At 37.3% G+C, this 18,947-nt stretch overlaps 1 protein-coding gene across 2 annotated transcripts in view; it reads left to right on the plus strand.

The window, feature by feature from the left end:
* The window catches only part of FAM124A (family with sequence similarity 124 member A), a 104,356-nt gene that overhangs the window by 65,514 nt on the left and 19,895 nt on the right, over nt 1-18,947 (plus strand). The window contains exon 4 of one of the 2 annotated variants that reach the window (XM_032314993.1): nt 2,247-2,345. The exons of the other annotated variant lie outside the window; for it this stretch is intronic. Within the exon in view, the coding sequence (XP_032170884.1) occupies nt 2,247-2,330 (84 nt within the window). The 3' untranslated portion in view covers nt 2,331-2,345. Of the gene's footprint in view, nt 1-2,246; nt 2,346-18,947 lie in introns of those variants that run through there. 2 annotated transcript variants of the gene reach the window in all.

An 18,947-nucleotide genomic window follows, 5' to 3' on the forward strand; every position in this document is an offset into this window, starting at 1 on the left:
TGAAGTCAGCACCTCACATTGCTTTCCATGACCCCCTTAAGTTTTTATGATGTTGATAGTTGAGTTATGAACAGCTCAACACCTTTCTTTTCTGATCCTACTTCCCTCTTCAGTTCCCAGCTTCTTTGGGGTCATCCCTTTAACACCAGCTTCACGTGGGACATTTCAACTAGCTGGGACTTCCAGGCTCAACTGGCCCTTCTACTTCATGAACCCAAGAACATTTGGTTATCAGAGGACTGTAGAGGCAGCAAAGCCTTGAAAAATGTAGAATCCAGTGGGATAACATGTAAATATCCTCAGAGAAACAAAGACACACAGACCAAATGAAGCAGTAATAGAAGTTAGCCAGAGTCTGAGAGAAGGTTGCAGAAGTCTATTAATGGAGAGGATTTGCATAATGATTTGACTCAGCTGGGGAGATGGGCCCTTTAAGTCCTGGAATCCCAGTTATTGCAACCATAAAAGAGGGTCTTACTTGTCTCTCCTTTGGGACACCTCCTGACCAAGTAGCTATCCATGGTAACCTTAGTTCGCTAGAAAAGCAACCCCAAATTGTTTGGAATAATATAGTTATCCCTTAAGAGGCTATTTATGTTTGGGGCACCTGGGTGGCTCAGTAGGTTAAAGCCTCTGCCTTCGGCTCAGGTCATGATCCCAGGGTCCTGGAATTGAGCCCCCCATTAGGATCTCTGCTCAGCAGGGAGCCTGCTTCTGTCAAATAAATAAACAAAATACTTATTTTAAAAAAAGGCTATTTATGTTTTAATCCCAGAAAAAAAGTAGAATTATGTACATAAATAATAAACAAAACATATAGTATTGAAATTTCTGTTTTAGGTTCAGAAATAATTTGTTCATGTTTGATATTTCAAGAATTAGTTGTGTTGTAGAGAATTTGGTCTCTTAGAATAAGAGATCAACTTTGTGATTCCAATTTAAAATGCAGCTGAGAGGGGCAACTGAGTGGCTCATTGGTTAAGCTTCTGAGTCTTAATTTCAGCTCACGTCATGACCTCAGGGTCTTGAGATCAAGCCCAGCGTCTGGCTCCATGTTCAGCAGAGTCTGCTGAACATCCTGTTGGGATTCCTTCTCTCCTTTCCTCTCTACCCTGCCCCCTCCCATGCACATATGCCCATGTGCAATTTCTCTAAAAGAAATCAGTCTTTAAAAAATAAAATAAAATGTAGTTTAGAATGGATTTTTATTTGGCATTTTAAGTTTTGAGGAATATAGGGTGAAGTTTTAGTAAATTCATAAAATCGAAACATTTAAGAGGATTTAATGTTCACTGTGTTTAATTGATCAGATTTATAAGAATTTTTAAAGCATTTTAAAGGTTTTGTTAATCAAATCAGCAGTCACTGAATAACTTAGAAAATCATTACATTAAAGGTATAAATGCAGTTTATGATGTTAAAGGAAATTAGTTAAGCTACAAGAGCTCTTTTAAAAATAAGTATTAATTGTTAAAATTTGATAGATTAGAATAAGATTTGGGAGTTGAACTCAAATCAGTAAATATAAGAAATTGGGTTTAAAATTAGTGATTTGAATTGGATATTAATTTTTCAAAGCTAGTTTTGGTTATTTTTCTGTACACAAAAGAAGATAAGACCTACATTGAAATTTTAGAATTTTAAGGGAATAACTACTGGAAAATTAGTTTAATCCCAGTGAGAATGAGTCCATGTACAGCTGGGGTTGGTACCCAAGACTGTAGAAAGTCCAAGGACCCAGCTACTGAATGGGGTGGGTTTAGGACCAATGAGAGAGTTCTGGGGACCCACTCCCACTTGTGGCATTCTGGGACAGGTTCTGTTTACTTAGAGCTCCCCAAGATCTCACAGAAATTGGGACCATCCCCTTGATGATCCTTTGCAACTCCAGGGTGGGCCCAACCTGGAGCAATGACCCTGGCCCCATATGTCCTCTAGCCCAGATATTTCAGCAGATTAAAGTGGCTGGTACTTCTTCCGGCAAATAGCCTGTAACTGAATACATGCCAGGTTGTTGCCATATCTGAAAACACAAGCCTGAAATGACTCATCATTTACAACATATGAAGACACTTATATCCCATCTCATCTTCAGTAAAAATGGTTATTTAATTGATGTATTTGTTGCATAGCTATCAAGTTGTTCCATCTTTAGGTCCTTCTGTTTCTGCATCTGTGTCTTGAACAGTAAGCTCTCCAAAGACAGGATTTTTTTTAAGTTAATATTTTTACTTTTCATCACCCAGGGAAGCCCACGCACCATTCTAGCCAGGAGAGTACCTAAGGACATAATGAGTACTGCTGCTTTTCAAATAATAGTGAGTACTTGACATATTACTAACCCATGAAACTTTTAGGTACTGTCCTAAATTTTGTGTGCTGAGTGGAGGCATTGTTATTCCAAGAGTAATCTCAACAATCAACTTTTTCCCCAGTGAGGTAGATTTATGGAAAAGATTAGGTCCATCTTTGCGCTTTAGAATGTACAATGACAATGACGTCTGTGTGTTCTGGCAAGGGCTCGATGGAGCTTTTGTTCAGCCTTGGTCTTTGTTTTGTGAGGCGGTTAGCTGATCTCTTCTGATGTCGGCAGCCTTGTGTTTCTGGCATAAGCATTACGGAGGCACTCAGTAGTTCTGTTTTAAGTGAGTTAACAGATAATACTTCAAGAAGAAACTTACATAAGTCACAGCAATGATAGGAACTGATGAGGATTCAAAGCTAAAAAGCACATTTTGTTATTATCATAGATTTTTAGATTAACAAAGTAAAAAATTATTGAGAGGGGAAGATGGCAGTGGAAAGTTATTCTTTAGGGTTTCCATTATTCATATCATTTTCCAGACAAAAGGTTAATTGAGAGGACACAGTATATTTAGCCAAAATAGTTGTATAAAATGAGGAAAAAGTGAATGCTGTTCTGATTATTAATATGGGAGAGGAATAAAACAAAGAGAAAAGAATATTCCTCTGTGTTAGCTCTGCCTCTCCCACTAGCTTTCTTGGTGCAAATTCTACAAGGCCCAATATTCTGGGTCTTGGTTTCCATGGTTTTTTAGAATCCTAGATTTGAGGGAGCTGGAAGGTTGTAAGCATTTATTTCACAGAAAGTACAAAGGCCAGTTTTGGGGTTTTTTAAAATTCCAGTGTAGTTAACGTACAGTGTTATCTTAGTTTCACGTTTACAATATAGTGATTCAACAATTCTGTACTGTCCTCCGTGCTCACAACAGTAAGTGTACTCTTAACCTCCTTCACCTGTTTCACCCACCTCCCCTCTGGTACCCATCAGTTTGTTCTCTATAGTTAAGAGTCTGTTGGAGGTTGTCTGTTTTCCTTTGTAAGTTTCCTTCACTATGTTTCTCAAACTCCACCTATGAGTGAAATCATAAGGTGTTTGTTTACTCTGATTGAGTTATTTCTGCTAGCTTTATAACCTCTAGATCCATCACTGTTGTTAGAAATGGTAATATTTCATTCTTTGCTATGTCTGAATAGTCTTCCATTATATGCAGATGCCACCTCTTCTGTGTCCACTTATCTCTTGATGGACACTTGGACTGCTCCCATAATATGGCTATTGTAAATAATACTGTAAGAAACATAGGGTGGATATACCTTTTGAATTAGTATTTTCATATTCTCTAGGTATATACCCAGAAGTGTGATTACTGGATCATACAATTGTACTATTTTTAACTTTTTGAGGAAACTCCATATGATTTTCCACTGTGGTGCACCAGTTTGCATTCCTACCAACAGTGCAAGTGGCACCAACACTCGCTGTCTCTTGTGTTATTGATGTTAACCATTCTGACAGGTGTAAGCTGATATCTCGTGGTTCTGATTTGCATTTCCCTGATGATCAGTGATCTTGAGCATCTTTTCATGTTTTGGCCATCTGGATGTCTCCTTTGGAGAAATGTCTGTTCATTTCTTCTGCTCATTTTTAAATTGGATTATCTGGGTTTTTTGGTGTTGAGATGTATAAGTTCTTTATATATTTTGAATACTAACCCTTTATCAGATATATCATTTGCATATATCTTCTTCCATTGAGTAGATTGTCTTTTAGTTTTGTTGATAATTTCCTTCACTGTGTGGAGGCTTTTTTTTAATGTCATCCCAATCGTTTATTTTTGCTTTTGTTTCTCTTGCCTTAGGAGACACATCTAGAAAGTAGCTATTTTGGCCGATGTCAAAGAAGTTACTGCCTGTGTGTTCTCTTCTAGGATTTTTAAGGATTCAGGTGTCATATTTCGGTCCTAAATCCATTTTGAGTTTCTTTTTAGTGCATAGTGTAACTAAGTGGTCTAGTTTCAGTCTTTTGCATGCAGCTGTCAAGTTTTCCCAATACCATTTGTTGAAGAGACTTTTTCCCATTGCATATTTTTGCCACCTTTGTCAAAGATTAATTGACCATATAATCATGGGTTTGGGTCTAGGCTTTTTATTCTGTTTTGTTTTCTATGTATCTCTTTTTGAGCTAGTACCATACTGTTTTGATTATGACAGCTTTGTAGTATCTCAAAATTGAGAATTGTGACACTTCCAGCTTTGTTTTTCTTTTTCAAGACTGCTTTGGCTCTTCAGTATCTTTTGTGGTTCCATACAAACTTAAGGTTGTTTATTCTAGGTGTGTGAAAAATGCTGTTGGTATTTTGATAGAGATTGCATTATATCTATAGATTGCTTTGGGTAGTATGGACATTTTAACAATATTTATTCTTTCAATCCATGAGCATGGTATATTTTTCCATTTATGTCATCTTCAGTTTCATCAGTGTTCTATAGTTTTCTGAGTACAAGTGTTTCACCTCCTCGGTTAAGTTTATTCCTAGGTATTTTTTTGATGCAATGTAAATGGGATTGTTTTCTTGATTTCTCTTTCTGCTGCTTCATTATTAGTGTATAAGAGGCAACAGATTTCTATACATTGATTTTGTATCCTGTGACCTGAACTTACTGACTTCATTCATCAGTGTTAGCAATTTTTTGGTGAAGCCCTTTGGGTTTTCTATATATAGTATCATTTCATCTGAAAATAGTGAGTTTTACTTCTTCCTTACCATTTGGATGCCTTTGATTCCTGTTTCTTGTCTAACTGCACCATTGAATAAAATGTTAGTTGTGGGTTTTTCCAAGATGGCCTTTATTATGTTGAGGTATGTTCCCTCTAAATCTATTTTGTTGAGAGTTTTTATCATGAATGGATGTTGTACTTTGTCAAATGCTTTTTCTGTGTCTTTTGAAACAATCATATGTTCTTTACATTTTTCTTTATTGATGTGGTATATCACATTGATTGATTTGCAAATATTGAACCACCCAAGCAACCTGGGAATAAATCCTTCTTGATCATTGTGAATGATTCCCTTAAATGTATTGTTGGGTTCAGTTTGCTAATATTTTGTTGATGATATTTGCATCTATGCTCATCAGAGGTATTTACCTATAGTTCTTTTTTATAGTGTCTTTATCTGGGTTTGATATCAGGGTAATGCTGGCCTCATAAAATGAACTTGGTAGTTTTCCTTCCTCTTCTATTTTTTGGAATAGTTTGACCTCTTCTTTAAATGTTTGGTAGAATTCACCTATGAATCCATCTGCTTCTGGACTCTTGTTGGTTGGGAGTTTTTTTTATTATGGATTCAATCTCCTTGCTGGTATCAATCAATTCAAATTTCATCTTTCTTCCTGATTCAGTTTTAGGAGGTTATATGTTTTTAGGGGTTTATCCATTTTGTTCTAGGTTGTCCAATATGTTGGCATATAGTTATTATAATCCTTTGTATATCTGTGGTATTGGTTATTATTTCTTGGCTTTCATTTCTGATTTTGCTTGAGCATGCTCTCTCTCTTTCTGATAAGTCTGGCTAAAGGTTTATCAATTTTGTTGATCTTTGCAAATAACCAGCTCCTGGTGTCATTGATCTATTTTTTTAAATTTCTATTTCATTTATTTCTACTCTAATTTTTTTTTATTTTTTAAAATCATATTTAAATTCAATTAGTTAATATTTGGTATACCATTGGTTTCAGCGGTAGAGTTCAGTTATTCATCTGTTGCATCTAACACCCAGTGCTCATTTTATCACATGCCTCCCTTAATGTCTGTCACCCAGTTGCCCCATTCCCTTGCTCACCTTCCCTCCAGCAGCCCTCAGTGTTTCCTATAGTTAAGAGACATAAGACACCATAAGAATATGGTGTCTCCTTCTCTGATCTCATCTTACTTTATTTTTCCCTCCTTTCCCTTATGATCCTGTTGTTTCTTTTTTCGAAATATCTTTCTTTCTTTCTTTCTTTCTTTCTTTCTTTCTTTCTTTCTTTCTTTCTTTATCAGAGAGAGAGAGAGAGAAAACACATGTAGGGGGAGCTTCAGAAGCAGAGGGAGAAGCAGGCTCCCCACTGAGCAAGGAGCCCAATGCGGGACTCAATCCCAGGATCCTGGGACCATGACCCGAGCCAAAGGCAATCATTTAACCAGCTGAGCCACCCAGGCATCTCTATCCTGTTTTGTTTCTTAATATCCACATATGAGTGAAATCATATGATAATTATCTTTCTCTGATTGACTCATTTCACTTAATGTAATATCCTCTAGTTCAATCCATGTTATTGCAAATGGTAGGGTTTCATTTTTTTGATGGATGAGTAATATTCCAGTGTGAGTGTGTGTGTGTGTGTATGTGTGTGTGTACATATATCTTCTTTATCCATTCATCTGACGATGGACATCTTAGCTCTTTCCATAGTTTGGCCATTGTGGACATTGCTGCTATGAACATTGGGGGTAGGTGCCTCTTCACATCCCTATGTTTGTATCTTTTGGGTGAATACCTAGTAGTGCAAATGTTGGGTCATAAGGTAGCTCTACTTTCAACTTTTTGAGGAACCCCCATACTGTTTTCCAGAGTGGCTGTACTTGCTTGCATTCTCACCAGCAGTGTAGGAGGGCTCCCCTTTCTCCACATCCTTGCCAACATCTGTTGTTTCCTGACTTGTTAATTTAAGCCATTCTGACTGGTGTGACATGGTATCTCATTGTGGTTTTGATTTGTATTTCCCTGTTGCCAAGTGATGTGGAGCATTTTTTTCATGTGTCTGTTGGCCATTTGTATGTCTTCTTTGGAGACATGTCTGTTCATATCTTCTGCCAATTTCGTGACTGGATTGTTTGTTTTTTGGGTGTTTAGTTTGATAAGTTCTTTGTAGATTTTGGATATGGGCCCTTTATCTGATGAGACATTTGCAAATATCTTCCCTATTCTGTAGGGAGTCTTTCGATTTTATCAATGGTCCCCTTTGCCGTGCAAAAGCTTTTTATCTTGATGAAATCACAATAGTTCATTTTTGCCTTTGTTTCCCTTGCCTTTGGAGATATATCTAGAAAGAAATTGCTGCAGCCTAGGTTGAAGAGGTTGCTGCTTGTGTTCTCCTTTAGGATTTTGATGGATTTCTGCTCACATTTGGTTCTTTCATCCAGTTTGAGATTATTTTTGTGTACGGTGTAAGCAAATGGTCCAGTTTCATTCTTTTTTTTTTATTAACATATATTGTATTATTTGCTTCAGGGGTACAAGTCTGTGAATCATCAGTCTTACATAATTCACAGCACTCACCATAGTACATACCCCCCACAATGTCCATCACCCAGCCACCCTTTCCCTCCCTCCACCCTCCAGCAGTCCTCAGTTTGTTTCCTGAGATTAAGAGTCTTTTATGGTTTGCACCCCTCCCTGGTCCCATCTTATTTCATTTTTCCCTCCCTTCCACCCACAAGCCCCCACCCTGCCTCTCAAATTCCTCATAGCAGAGAGATAATATGATAATTGTCTTTCTCTGATTGACTTATTTCTCTTAGCATAATACCCTCTAGTTCCATCCACGTCATTGCAAGTGGCAAGATTTTGGTATTTTGATGGCCGCATAGTATTCCATTGCATATATATGTATATATCACATCTTATTTATCCATTCATCTGTTGATGGACATCTAGGTTCTTTCCACAAGCAGCTCAGTTGGCAAAGTGTTAGACTGAAGATCTAAAGGTCCCTGGTTCAATCCTGGGTTTTGGCAGTCGTTTTAGATGCCACCATCAGTGGCATCCCCTCTCACTAGACGGCACCAGTCTAATTACAACAGTTTCATTCTTCATTTTCCTGGATATGTGGCTGTCCAATTTTCCCAGCACCATTTGTTAAAGAGGCTGTCTTTTTTCCATTGCATATTCTTTCCTGCTTTGTCAAAGATTAGTTGACCATAGAGTTGAGGGTCCATTTCTGAGTTTTCTTTTCTGTTCCATTGATCTATGTGTCTGTTTTTTTTGTGCCAATACCATACTGTCTTGAGGATTACACCTTTGCAATAGAGCTTGAAGTCCAGAATTGTGATGTCACCAGCTTTGGTTTTCTTTTTCAACATTCCTCTGGCTAGATCACTGGTCTTTTCTGGTTCCTTACAAATTTTAGGATTATTTGTTCCAGCTCTATGAAAAATGTCAATGATATTCTGATAGGGATTGCACTGAATGTATAGATTGCTCTGGGTAGCCTAGACATTTTAATAATATTTGTTCTTCAAATCCATAAGCATGAAATGTTTTTCCATTTCTTTGTATCTTCCTCAATTTCTTTCATATGCATTCTATAGTTTTCAGAGTATAGGCCCTTTACCTCTTTGGTTAGGTTTATTCCTAGGTATTTTGTGATTTTTGGTGAATTTGTAAATGGAATCGATTCCTTAATTTCTCTTTCTTTTCTCATTGTTAGCATGTAGAAATGCAACTGATTTCTGTGCATTGATTTTATACCCTGCCACTGAATTCCTATATGAGTTCTAGCAGTTTTGGGGTGGAGCCTTTTGGGTTTTCCACAGAGTGTCATGTCATCTCCAAAGAGTCAGAGCTAAGAATTTGACTACTTCTTTGCTGATTGGGATGCCTTTTATTTCTTTTTGTTTTCTGATTGCTGAGACAAATACTTCCAGTACTATGTTGAACAACAGTGGTGAGGTGGACAGCCCGGTCATGTTCCTAAATTCATATCTTTCAATAATTACTCTGAATGTAAATGGATTAAATGGGCCAATCAAAAGACATAGGGTATCAGATTGGATGATAAAACAACACCTACCAATATGATGCCTATAAAAGACTCATTTTAGACCCCAAAACACCTCCAGACTGGAAGGGGTTTAAAACCATTTATAATGCTAATGGACATCAAAAGAAAGCTGGGGAAGCAATCCTTATATCACACAAATTAGATTAAGCCAAAGACTGTAATAAAAGATGAAGAGGAACAGTATATCATAATTAAAGGGGCTATCCAACAAGAAGATCTAACAACTGTAAATATTTATTATTAATAAATAATCGGGCATAATATAATAAATATTTATAATAATATATTTTATTATAATTTTGCTATTATAATTAATATTAATATAATTAATAAAAATTAATAAGAAATTTAAAGAAACACCTTGTTAATAATACAATAATACTAGGGGACTTTAACACCCCCCTCACTGAAATGGACAGATCATCTAAGCAGAAGATCAAACAAGGAAACTAGGGCTTTAAATGACACACTGGACCAGATGGACTTCACAGGTATATTCAGAGCATTTCATCCTAAAGCAACAGATGCACATTCATCTCAAGTGCATATGGAACATTCTCCAGAATAGATCACATCCTGGGTCACAAATCAGGTCTCAACCGGTATCTAATTTTTTTATTTCCTTCTTTCTACTGGTTTTGAGCTTTCTTTGTTCTTTTTCTAGCTCCTTAGGTGTAAAGTTAGATTATTTATTTAAGATTTTTCTTACTTCTTGAGGTAGGCATGTATTGCTATAACCTTCCCTCTTTAAAATAGTTTTTGCTGCATCCCAAAGATTTTGGACCATTGTGTTTTCATTTTCATTTGTTTCCATGTATTTTTTTTATATCTTCTTAGAGTACTTGGTTGACCCATTCATGTTTAACAGCATGTTATTTAAATTCTATGTATTTGTGTTACTTTCAGATTTTTTCTTGTGGTTGATTTCTAGTTTCATAGCATTGTGGTCAGAGAAAATATATGGTGTGACTTCAATCTTTTTTAATTTGTTGAGACTTATTTTGTAGCCTGATATATGATCTAGTTTCGGAGAACGTTTCAAATGCACTTGAAAGAATGTGTATTCTGCTGTTTGGGGATGGAATGTTCTGAGTATATCTGTGATGTCCCTCTGGTCCAGCATGTCATTCAATGCCATTGTTTCCTTGTTGATTTTCTGTTTAGATGATCTGTCCATTGATATAAGGGGGTGTTAAAGTCCACTACTATTATCGTATTATCATGGATTACTTCCTTTGTGTTTGTTATTAACTGCTTTGTTTTTGGGTGCTCCCATGTTGTGTGCATAAATATTTACAGTTGTCATATTTTCTTGTTGGATTGTTCCCTTTATGATAATATCCTTCTTTGTTTCTTGTTAGTCTTTGTTTGGCAGTCTATTCTGTTCAATATAAGTATTGATACCCTGGCTTTCTTTTCACATCCATTTGCAAGATAAATGCCTATCCACCCCCTCACTTTCAATCTGCAGGTGTCTTTTTAGGTCTGAAATGGGTCTCTTGCAGGCAACATACAGAGGAGTCTTGTTTTGTTTTGTTTTTAATCCATTCTGTCACCCTGTGTCTTTTGATTAGCATGTTTAGTCCATTTACATTCAAAGTAATTACTGATAGCTTTGTATTTATTACCATTTTGTTACTTGCTTTATGATTGATTTTGTAGTTCTTTGTTCCTTTCTTACCTTTCTCTCCTCTTTCATGATTAGTTGGCTTTTTATTGACATATTTGGATTACTTTCTCTTTATTTTTTGCATAGCTATTACTGGTTTTTGATTTGTGGTTACCATTATGTTTGTATATAACATCATCTGCATATAGCAGAAGTTGATGGTGGTTTAAATTTCAACCCATTCTTTACCTCTCTCCTCCACCCCACTCCCTTTTAGGTATATGGTATCATACTTTACATCTTTTTATTTTGTGAGTCCCTTGACTCACTTTTTACAATTTACTTATTTTTACTGATTGTGGTCTTCCTGCTTTTCTTACTCTTATTTACGGTCTTTGCTTTCACTCAAAAAGTTCCCTTTAACATTTTTTTTTCCCTTTAACATTTTTTGTAGGACTGATTTAGTGGTCATGAATTCCTTCAACTTCTTTTTTTTTCTGTCATCTGCTCAGCTTGGTGACTTTCAGATACTCTGTCCTCTGGTTCACTGATTCATTCTCCTACTTGCTTTAGTCTATTTATCCCATCTAATGTGTTTTTTTATGTCTTTGTTAAGGGTCTCACTGATGTCCTCCACTTTTCTCAAATCCAGTGAGTATCTTTATGATCATTACCTTAAATTCTCTGTCAGGCATATTACTTAGCTTTATTTTATTTAGGTCTCTTGCTATGATTTTGTTTTCTTTCATTTGGGACATATTTCTGTGTCTCCTCATTTTGTCTGACTCTGTGTCTGTTTCTGTGTGTTAGTAAAGTGAGCTACAACTCCCACTCCTGAAAGTAGTGGCCTGCGATGGTCCTGTGTTGCCCTGCGGTGCAATGTCCTTTGTTCCCTAGAACCTGGTGCTTCAGTGCTCTCCCCTCTGTGTGTTGCCTGTGCCCTCCTCTTGTGGCTGAGGCATTTTAATCTTCAGTCATCTGTAATGGCTCTCTTTGCCTGTTGGGGGCAGGGGTTGGTTCCTGTGTTAGTGGGCCAGCTTGGGGCCACCTTTGACGAGTCAGACCAGGCATTTGCCAGAAATGAAGCAGCACCAAACTGCAGGGTACTTTCCTTGTGTTGTCCCTTAAGAAGCTTTTGTTGGTGAGTGGGGCCTATAGTCAGACCAGCTATCTGCCCTTCCACCCACTGCTGGAGCCACAGTCTGGCTGATGTGTGTGATAATCTTTCCCTCTCCTTGGGGTAGGAGTCACTTGGGATTGGTGCTAGCCTCTATCAGGACAGTTTTCAGGCTTGTTAAGTAGCTAAGCCTGGAGCACTGCTGTGGATAGACTGCAACTAGGAGTCTATGGAAGAGGACGAATCTTCAGCATGTGCGATGGTAGGATACACAGTGTTAGGAAGGTTTGCACTGGTCTCCGGGAGGGAAACCTACAGCACTGGGACTGAAGCAGGGCTGTCTAGAGCGGGCAGATCCATTGAGGTATAGGGAGTAAAGAAGAAAGTGTGGTATTAGCAAGTTAGATGGCAAGTGTTAGTGCCACACTGGTTCCTGAGGTAGCCATTTGTTTATGTTGGGGGGGTGGGCAGAGGAGGAAAAGGGTACCTTCCAGCTCCATTGTTCTGGAAGAATCTCCCAGTGATCTCTGACCCTCCAGGACAGGCTCTGAAATTAGTAAATGACCCTCACTCTCGTATACCCCAGGTGTTTTTCAAACTGCTTCTTCTATGCTATATCTCCACAGGGTGTTTTTTGTGCTATTTCCTCTTGCCCTACCAGCTCTCCCATAGCTGAGCCTGCTGATTTTTAAAATTCCAGTTTTTAAGTCTTGCTGATTGTAAGAACTCATGAAATTCAGCCCTTCTTGTTTTTAAAGCCAAATGTTACGGATCTTCATCCTCCCGGCATAGGCTCACTGGTGTGATAAGCAGTTTCTCCAGTTTGAGTCCATGGGTCCCTCCCTCTCATAGACCATATAGTTCAGTTAGCTCCCCAGTGTGTCTCCTACCCTTCCTACCCTCCTCAGTGTGGCCTCTTCTTTACATTTATTTGTGGGGTTCCTTCTGCCAGTCTTCAGGTCATTTTCTAAGTTACTTACATTGATGTGAGTGTTATCTAATTGTGAACGTGGACAAGGTGAGCTTAGGGTCCTCCTACTCTATCAACTGTTCAGCGAAAGAAAAGGGTTTTTAAAATTTTTTTTATTATGTTCAGTTAGCCACTGTATAGTACATCATTAGTTTTTGATGTAGTATTCAAAGATTCTTTAGTTATATATAACACACAGTGCTCATCATAACAGGTGCCCTCCAGGATACCCATCACCCTGTTACCCCTCCCCCCTCCTCCTCTCTGAAACACTGAGAAACAGCGTCCATAGTATCCCGTGGCTCATCTCCCTCTCTGATTTCTCCCCATTCAGATTTCCCTGCCTTCCCCTATGGTCCTCCATACTATTGCTTACGTTTCTCATATGAGTGAATCCATACAATAATTGTCTTTCTCTGTTTGACTTACTTTACTTAGCATAATCTTCTCCAGTTCATTCCATGTTGATGCAAATGGTGGGTATTTATCCTTTCTGATGGCTGAGTAATAGTCCATTGTATATATGTTCCACGTCTTCCGTATCCATTCATCTGCTGAAGGGCATCTTGGCTCCTTCCACAGTTTGGCTATTATGGACATTGCTGCTATGAACTTTGAGGGGCATGTGCCCCTTCTTTTCACTACATCTGTATCTTTGGGGTAAACACGTAGTAGAGCAATTGCTGGGTCGTAGGGAAGCCTTATTTTTAACATCTTGAACCTTCATACTGTTTTCCAGAGTGGCTGTACCAGTCTGCATTCCCACCAAGAGTGTGAGAGAGTTTCCCTTTCTCTACATCCTTGCCAACTTTAATTATTTCCTGTTTTGTTAATCTTTGCCATTTTAACTGGTGTAAGGTGGTATCTCAGTGTGGTTTTGATTTGTATTTCCCTTTTGCCAAGTGATGTGGAGCATTTTTCATGTGTCTGTTAGTCATTTGTATGTCTCCTTTAGAGAAATATCTACTCATGTCTTCTGCCCATTTTTTGACTGGGTTATTTGTTTTTTGAGTGTTGAGTTTAAGAAGTTCTTTATAGATCTTGGATATCAGCCCTTTGTCTGTAGTGTTATTTGCAAATATCTTCTCCCATTCATTGGGTTGTCTCTTAGTTTTGTTGACTATTTCCTTTGTCGTGTAGAAGCTTTTTATCTTGATGAAATCCCAGAAGTTCATTTTTGCTTTTGTTTCCCTTGCCTTTGGAGAAGTGTTTTGGGAGAAGTTTCTGTGCCCAGTGTCAAAGAGGTTACTTCCTATGTTCTCCTCTAGGAATTTGATGCATCCCTGTCTCACATTGAGATCTTTCATTCATTTTGAGTTTATCTTTGTGTGTGGTGTAAGGGAATGGTCCAGTTTCATTCTTCTATATGTAGCTGTTCATTTTTCCCAGCACCATTTATGGAAGAGACAGTCTTTTTTCCATTGGATATTTTTTCCTGATTTGTCAAAGATTAGTTGACCATAGAATTGAGGGTCCATTTCTGGAGTCTTTCTTCTGTTCCATTAGTCTGTGTGTCTGTTTTTGTGCTGATTCCATGCTGTCTTGGTGATCACAGCTTTGTAGTATAGTTTGAAGTCAGGCAACATGATGTCCCCAGCTCTAATTTTCTTTTTCATACTTCCCTTGGTGATTCAGGGCCTTTATGGTTCCATAAAAATTTTAGGGTTGTTTGATCTAGCTCCTTGAAGAATGCCAATAGTATTTTAATAGGGATGGCATTGAAAGTGTAAATTGCCCTGAGCAGGATAGACATTTTAACAATGTTTTTCTTCCAGTTTATGATCATGGACTGTTTTTCCATCTTTTTGTGCCTTCCTCAATTTCTTTCATAAGTGTTCTATAGTTTCTAGAGAATGGATCCTTTACCTCTTTGGTTAGGTTTATTCCTAGGTATTTTATGGTTTTTATTGCGATTGCAAATGGAATTGATCCCTTAATTTCTCTTTCTACAGTTACATTGTTAGTATATAGAAAAGCACAGAATCCTGAAAATATATACTTTCAGCAGCCATAAAATTAAGTATGAGTCCCAGGCATAGGAAACATAAAGCTAGGCATAAGAGTAGATCAGGAAATTGGCCTAAAACAGTAGGCCCTCATCTGGGTTCATAATAAAATCAACTTGGAAGTTTTTCAACTGATTCCCACACCATAGATTGTTTCAGTTGCTCTAGAGTGGGATATTTTTTTAAAGCTTCCCAAGTAATTCTTATGAGCTGCAAGGTTATAAACTGACCTATTGTATTATACAATAAATTCTGCTTTCATTTTTGTTGCTTTCAGCATGATTTTAAGACAGCCTGGGTTTTGAGGACTATTCTATCAAATAAGTGTAATTTTTTTTTTTAATCTGTACTAGAAAACACATGTATTCAGTGATCCTGATGGTGGTGGTTGGAGGGGGGTGTGGCAGTTGCAAAGTTGAGAATGGCCAGGAAAGGACCAACATGACCAGCAGTAGTCTGGCAATAATATATATTGCCAAGTCCACTGGGAGGTTTTGAAGATGGTTTGTAGACATGACTCCGTGTTGCCTTATTTTAGGTGTAGTTCCTTGTCAGATATGGGCAACTAAGTCAGACTTGAAATACCACTGCCTTTCACTTTTGATAATTTCTTCTTACTGATTTATGTTAGAAAGTGGTGAGGAGCACAGAGTTATCCATGAATAACACATAATAATATCTATGAATAACACAGAATTATCCCTGAATTGGTGATTAGAGTCCAGGCCAAATACAAAGAAGAAAAACAAAGAGAAAGAAGTACCCCACACTTTAAGTTCAGAGAAACTCCAACTGTGAGACCAGCCATTTCCCTCTTCAAGGGATCCTGGGTGGCCCAGTTCAGCAGGACTGGAATTCCTTCCACTCCCATCTCCATAGAGGAGCACTGGGGCCATGTCAGGTCAATAGGGGACAACACAGCCCCTCTGTTCCCTACAAGATCAAGGGTCCACTAACTGTACTCCCTACCTGCCTAATGGATAATAGTCTCCTGTTTTTATCATTCTGAGCCACTGAATGGCCAAGACTTGATGTTTCAGACCCAGTCTTGACTTGAGGAAGGAGGCAGGAGGAAGATGACCAAGGGAGATGAACCAGAGTGCATGCAGTGTTTCTGGCTTTGGTGAGGGGCTGGTAAAATTGGATAATTGGCTTAAAAGTCTGTATAAAGTGCTTTTTTGACAGGATTCAGCAAAGCAGAACCATAGGCCAAATTTGGCCTGCTACCTATTTTTGTAAATAAACTTTTATTCTAACATATACATACAGCCTTTGAACCCCAAATCAGCCATCTCTTCCTCTTTGATCGTAGTTTATGACTCTTTCAAGTATTGTTGAAATCAGTTTTGTGGAATATTTTATCCATGTTCATTAGGGATATTGGTCTATGATTTTCTTTTCTTCTAGTGCCCTTATCTGATTTAGTATCAGGGTAATACTGGCCTCATAAAATGAGTTTGGAAATGTTCCCTCCTCTCCTCTTTTCTGAAAGAGTTTAAGTCTTCCTCAGATGTTCTGTAGAATTTACTAGTGAAGCCATCTGGTTCCAGACTCTTTTATTTGAATCACTAATCAAAAATCTCCAGTCTCTTTGCCAGTAATTTCTTCATGATTCAATCATGGTAGATTGGATATTTCTAGTAATATATCAATTTTAACACCTCTTCTTTCACTTGTTTTGAGTTCTTTCTGTGGTGAGTCTAGCCAAAGGTTTGTCAATTTTATTTATCTTACAAAAACTACTCTTGGTTTCATTGATTTTTCCTATTAACTTTTCAGTCACTGTTTCATTTATTTCTGCCCTGATCTTTCTTTCCTTCTGCTTTTGGTGTTAGCTTGTTGTTTTTCCAGTTCTTGAGGTTAGAGGGAGATTGGTTGAGATCTTTTTCATTTCTTGATGTGGGCATTTATTGCTCTGAACTTTTAGTACAGCTCTTGCTGCATCCGAGAAGTTTTGCTATGTTGTATTTCCATTTTCAGTTGTATATATATATATATATATATATATTTTTTTTTTTTTTTTACTTCCCTTTTGGTTTCTTTTTTGACAAATTGGTTTTTCATACATATGTTAATCTCCACAATTGTGAATTTTCCATCTTCCCTCCTACTACTGTTTTCTAGTTTTATACCATTATGGTCAGAAAAGATAGTTGGTATCATTTACTCTTAAGTTTGCTAAGTAATTTTTTGTGACCTATCATGTGATCTATCCTAAAAAATGTTTTGTGTGCACTTGAGAAGAATATGTCTTCTGCTGCTGTTGGGTAGAATGTTCTCTATACGTCTACTATGTCTGGTCTAAGGGAAATGGATTTGATAACCAAACCAAATTTGATTTGATTATCAAATCCATTTCCCTATTGATTTTCTGTCTGGTTTATCTATTGTTGAAGTAGCATAGTGAAGTCCTCTACTATTATTGCATTGCTGTTTATTTCTCCCTTCAGATCTGTTAACAATTAGTTTTTTTAGGTGCTCCCATATTGGGTGCATAGATAGAATTGTATATCTTCCTGATAATTGACCTCTTTATCACTAGATAATTACATTCTTTGTCTCTTGTTATAATTTTTGACATAATGTTTATTTTGTCTCATTTAATTACCTCTGCTCTCTTTTGGTTTCCATTTGCTTACAATGTCTTTTTCCATCCCTTTACGTTCAGCCTATGAGTGTCCTTACTGCTTAAGTGAATCCTATGTAGACAGCATACAGATGGGTCTTTCCCCCCACTGTCCCTTAATTGGAGAATTTTGTCCTTTTAAAATAATTATTGATAAATAAGGATGTGCTATAGCCATTTTGTTCATTGCTTTCTGGTTGTTTTATAGTTCCTTTCTTGCTGTCATTTTTTGTAGTGCTTTGCTCTAGTTCTTTCTCCTTATCATTTGTGTATCTGAGGATTTTTTTTTTCTTTGAACACTTTGAATATGTCACCCCACTCTCTCCTCACTTGTAAGGTTTCTGCCAAAAGCCTTGTGGGGATTTCTTTGTATGTAATGGTTCTTTTACCTCTTGCTGGTTTAAAGTTTCTTTGTTTTTGATTTTTCAGAGGTTGATTATAAGGTGTCTTGGTGAAAATTGATCTTTGAGCTTCCTGTGCTGGATGGCCATATGCCTCCCCAGTTTGGGGGAATTTCAGCCATTTAAGTTTCCTCTTCCTTTCTCCCTCTCTTATCCTTATTTTGGAAGTCCCAAAAAGATATATTTTTTTTATCATGCTCCAAAGTGCAAGTCGGATTTTTTCACGCTTTTTCATTCTAATTTCAAAAATGGGATTTTTGCTTAAGTTGATACTAATTATTTCAGTCAGCTGCTTCTAAGATCTGTTCATTGAAGTATGATAAGGAATATTTCTTTTCTGAAATTCCTTAAATCAGTGACACTTTATCAAATTGTAACAACCCTTTGTTAATGCAAAAATCAGTTTAGTCTACCCTTTTATTTTTTAGACAATGGTATAGTAATGCATAAGTCATACTGAAAAATAATCAGGGAAGAACATAGAACTTAGGGAAGAATTTAAATTGGGCATGATATGCTCCTTTCATGAATTGTTTTTTAGATTTATAGATTCTCTCATTAAAGTTATTCCTCGGATCTATGATCTTGTCTGTTGATCCTCAAATGGATAGCTTTTTGAATATACACCAGGTCAATCAGAACTAACAGTTCCAGGGGGTCATAGTCCCTTTCTATCCAGCATCTTCTGTGATACTTATCCCACTTTCCCAAGAGCTAGTACTGATATTGAACAAGGTGGTCCCTAAGGCATTTCTTGACTTGAAAATTTTCTTTTTACCATAGATGTTGCTGCCACTTTCTCAAAATATCACAGTCCTTATGATTTTTTCCCTATAAAAACCATTTGTGGTTTACAGATATTTGTACATACTTAATATTCCCTTGATAATAAGCACTTTTAGAAGAGATGTATTTTTACCTGACATGTATTTTTGTATTCCTTCATTTTGTAGGAATTTGTTGTGTGCTTATATGTGCCAACATGAACATTTGGGTGGGTATTAGAAGTCATTCAGCTGGGGTGCTAAAAGCCTTACACCAGCAAGTAAAGATTTTGCAGTTAACCAAGTTCCTCTAACTATTCAAGGT

The sequence above is a fragment of the Mustela erminea genome, chromosome 15 (assembly GCF_009829155.1).
Source record: "Mustela erminea isolate mMusErm1 chromosome 15, mMusErm1.Pri, whole genome shotgun sequence".
NCBI classification, from domain to species: Eukaryota; Metazoa; Chordata; class Mammalia; order Carnivora; family Mustelidae; genus Mustela; species Mustela erminea.